Source organism: Panthera onca, chromosome A2, assembly GCF_046562875.1.
Source record: "Panthera onca isolate mPanOnc1 chromosome A2, mPanOnc1 haplotype 2, whole genome shotgun sequence".
Classification (NCBI taxonomy): domain Eukaryota; kingdom Metazoa; phylum Chordata; class Mammalia; order Carnivora; family Felidae; genus Panthera; species Panthera onca.
In genome coordinates this window covers 11295535-11299151 of record NC_138340.1, presented here as the reverse complement: position 1 = coordinate 11299151, position 3617 = coordinate 11295535, and the positions used below count along the sequence as shown (strand labels likewise).

The 3617-nt window shown below is 39.5% G+C and overlaps 1 protein-coding gene across 1 annotated transcript; it reads left to right on the top strand.

The window, feature by feature from the left end:
• The first annotated feature begins 748 nt into the window (after positions 1–748).
• On the top strand, positions 749–1714 carry LOC132679767 (olfactory receptor-like protein OLF4). Its single transcript, XM_060633595.2, has one exon. The coding sequence runs from the start codon at positions 785–787 to the stop codon at positions 1712–1714; it is 930 nt and encodes a 309-aa protein (XP_060489578.1). The 5' UTR covers positions 749–784.
• The last annotated feature ends 1903 nt before the right edge of the window (positions 1715–3617 follow it).

The window sequence follows — 3617 nt, the reverse complement described above, 5'->3', positions numbered from 1 at the left end:
GGTAAATACTCAGTAATGGAATTACTTGATCATGTAGTATTTCTATTTTTAATTTTTTGAGGAGCCTCCATACCTCCACTGTGTTTACCACAGTGGCCGTACCAGTTTGCATTCCCACCAATGTGGATGAGTGTTCCCTCTTCTCCACATCCTCACCAACATTTGTGTCTTGTCTCATTATACTAGCCATTCTGACTGGTGTGAGGTGACAGTCTTCTTCTTTTGGATGTCACATAAAGGGAATTGTTTTATTTCCTTTTCAGATCATTCATTCTTCATATGTAAAAATGCAACTGATTTTTTCCGGGTTGGCTTTGTATCCAGCTACTTGGCTGAATTAATTTATTGGTGATACAATTTTTTTGGTGGCATCTTCAGGATTTTCTACATATACAATCACATCATCTACATACATAAATTTATTTCTTACTTTACAGTTTGGATACCTCTTCTTTCTTTAATTACTCTGGCTAGAACTCCCAGTGTTATGTTGAGTAGAAGTTGTGAAAGCGGGCATCCTTTCCTTGTTTCAGATGATACAGGAAAATGTTCACTGCATCACCTTTGAGTATCATGTTTGCTGTGGGCTTTTCATAAATGGCTTTATGTTGAGATAGTTTCCTTTTTTTCCTAGATATTAATATTCTTGTCTAGTTCCATCCACAAGTATAAAAATTAATTTCTTGAGTGCAGAAATGTACCAGCCAGGTTAGTATCAGCCAGGTTAGTAATGCATGGTGGTGTCATCCTCTTTTTCTCTTATTTTGATAGTCACATCGACTACATGGAACTAGGCAATGATACACGAAATTCAGAATTTCTTCTTCTCGGATTTTCAGAGGAACCAGAATTGCAACCCTTCCTCTTTGGGCTGTTCCTGTCCATGTACTTGGTCACCATACTTGGGAATCTGCTCATCATCCTGGCTGTAAACTCTGACTCCCACCTCCACACGCCCATGTACTTTTTTCTCACCAACCTGTCCTTTGTAGACATTTGTGTCACCTCCACCACCGTCCCGAAGATGCTGGTGAATATACACACACAGAGAAAAATAATAACTTACGAAAGCTGCATCATGCAGATGTACTTTTTCATACTCTTTGTAGGTTTAGACAACTTCCTCTTGACTGTGATGGCCTATGACCGCTTTGTGGCCATCTGTCACCCCCTGCACTACATGGTCATCATGAACCCCCGGCTCTGTGGACTGCTGGTTCTGGTGTCCTGGATCATGAACATCCTGCATTCCTTGTTGCAAACCTTAATGGTGTTACAGCTGTCCTTCTGTACACACTTGTATATCCCCCACTTTTTCTGTGAACTCAATCAGATGATCCAACTTGCCTGTTCTGACACCTTTCTTAATAACTTGGTGACATATCTTGCAGCTGTGCTTTTGGGTGGTGCTCCCCTGGCTGGGATCCTGTACTCTTATTCTAAGATAGTTTCCTCCATACGTGGGATCTCATCAGCTCTGGGCAAGTATAAGGCATTTTCCACCTGTACATCTCACCTCTCGGTTGTCTCCTTATTTTATTGTACAAGCCTCGGAGTGTACCTCAGCTCTGCTGCTACCCAGAGCTCACTCTCAAGTGCCACAGCCTCGGTGATGTATGCGGTGGTCACGCCCATTCTGAACCCCTTCATCTACAGCCTGAGGAACAGAGACATAAAGGAGGCTCTAAATTTATTTTTCAGAGGGAAGCCATAAAAAGGCCATTTTCCCAGAAGTACCTGTGATTGCTGGCTCAATGCTTAACATCCAGAGATTGTGATTCTTTAATTGGATCATGAAAGAAGAACTTAATCCCTCTATTTGTATCCTGGAATTTCAATTTTTCTAAAGTTCAACTGCTTTATTGAATTTAAATAAGTCCTTTTGTTTAACATTCTGCTCCTTCTGATAGCTAACAATTTTTCCTTTCTGGTTTTCTTAATTTCCTAATTTAGTCCCAGCCTTGAATCAGGAGAAATTTGGAGATTCCCATTTGCCTCATATAGTGACGAACTGTACTAGTTTTATGGAATAAACTACATTTGGCAACTGAGGCCCTTTATATAATTTTATTGTAGAGAAATTCTGAGACCACAGTTTTTTCACTCTGCGTCTGCCATTCCTTTCTACCTTACTGCCTTAAATGCACCTCCTGATAATGTAGACTTTAACATACTAGTTTGTTTTGTAACTAGTTGTTTTGTCATGAGGTTGTATGATCCTCCTTAGGATCCTGTTCTCTCTCTTATCAGCTCAGCATCCACAGTACCCCTGATATAGAATAGTAAGGCAAAAATTGCTTATGAAAAACATGTTCCACATGTAATCTACAAAGAGATAAATTTGAATAAATCGAGTGACTTGACTTGGGTTTAGTGTCAGAGAAGACCTGAAATATGATAAAGTAAAATTTTGAGTCACGTCATATTTCGTGGTGGAAAATATGTTTTCGATGATGTACATCTACTCATTGAAGTGTGGGATATTTGGTGTCCATATTTAAAGTGTTTTATTCACTGGAGTGAAGATTTTAGTGGCAGATTTTGTATTATTTAATTGGATGATGATATTATTTCTTCGATTGCCCTCACCTTAATATCTCATCTTTAAAAATTCTGTCATAAAATTATAGTGTGAGTGAGTGAACAATATGTGCATTTACACTGTCATTAATTTATTTACCTTTTTTATGCTCTAAACTCTCTTCAATCTTCATGATCAAAGGATTACTCAGACAAGAACTTGAATTCCTGCCCAGTAATGCTCTGGGAATTGAGATTTGTGACAGAAAGTCCCACAAGTTATCCCTGCAAAAACAGACAGGTCTTTCCAATCTCTACCAGTTACCTGGAAAAGAACCTGAGTGGTGGTCACTTTTTAGTACCCTTATCTGAAATAAATGTGAATAACCAGGTCATTATGAATGCTTCCTTTGAATATCAGAACAAATGTCAAACATAAGAAGCAGCAGGTTATTAATATTCTCAGCTCTGTTTACTTTGATTATTGTATCAATAAGCTATTGCTGCATAACAAGCTATGACAAACCTATATGATTTAAGATAGCGCTTTAAAAATTTTTTAAACTTATATGTTAGTTAGTTAATAGGTTGTGCACTCTTGGTTTCAGAAGTAGAATTCAGTGATTTATCACTTATGTACAACACCCAATACTCATCACAAATGCTCTCCTTAACCCATCACCCATCTAGCCCATCCCCCCCCCCCCCCCCCCCCCCGCCCCCTTCCTTCATCAACCCTCTGTTTGTTCTCTATCATAAGAGTCTCGCGTGGTTTGTTTCCTTTATTCTCTCCCCACCCCCGCATTATGTTCATCTGTTTTTTTTCTTAAATTCCACATATGAGTGAAATCAAATGATATTTCTCTTTCTCTGATTTATTTCGGTTAGCATAATACATTCTAGCTCCATCCATCACATGGGAGTCTGTGTTGGGGAAGTCTTTTGGTCTCTGTTGGTCTCCTCATGAGGTGGTGGTCAGCTGTGGGTCAGCTGGAGGAGCTCTGTTAATCTTGGCTGCATTCCCACATCCGGGAGCTTGCTGGTGATAGGCTAGGCTAGGTTGATCATCCTTAGAGCAACAGGGCTCTGCTCCACGT

Excerpts from the sequence above, each read along its gene's own strand:
- LOC132679767 (XM_060633595.2), top strand. The coding sequence starts at position 785 with ATGGAACTAGGCAATGATACACGAAATTCAGAATTTCTTCTTCTCGGA.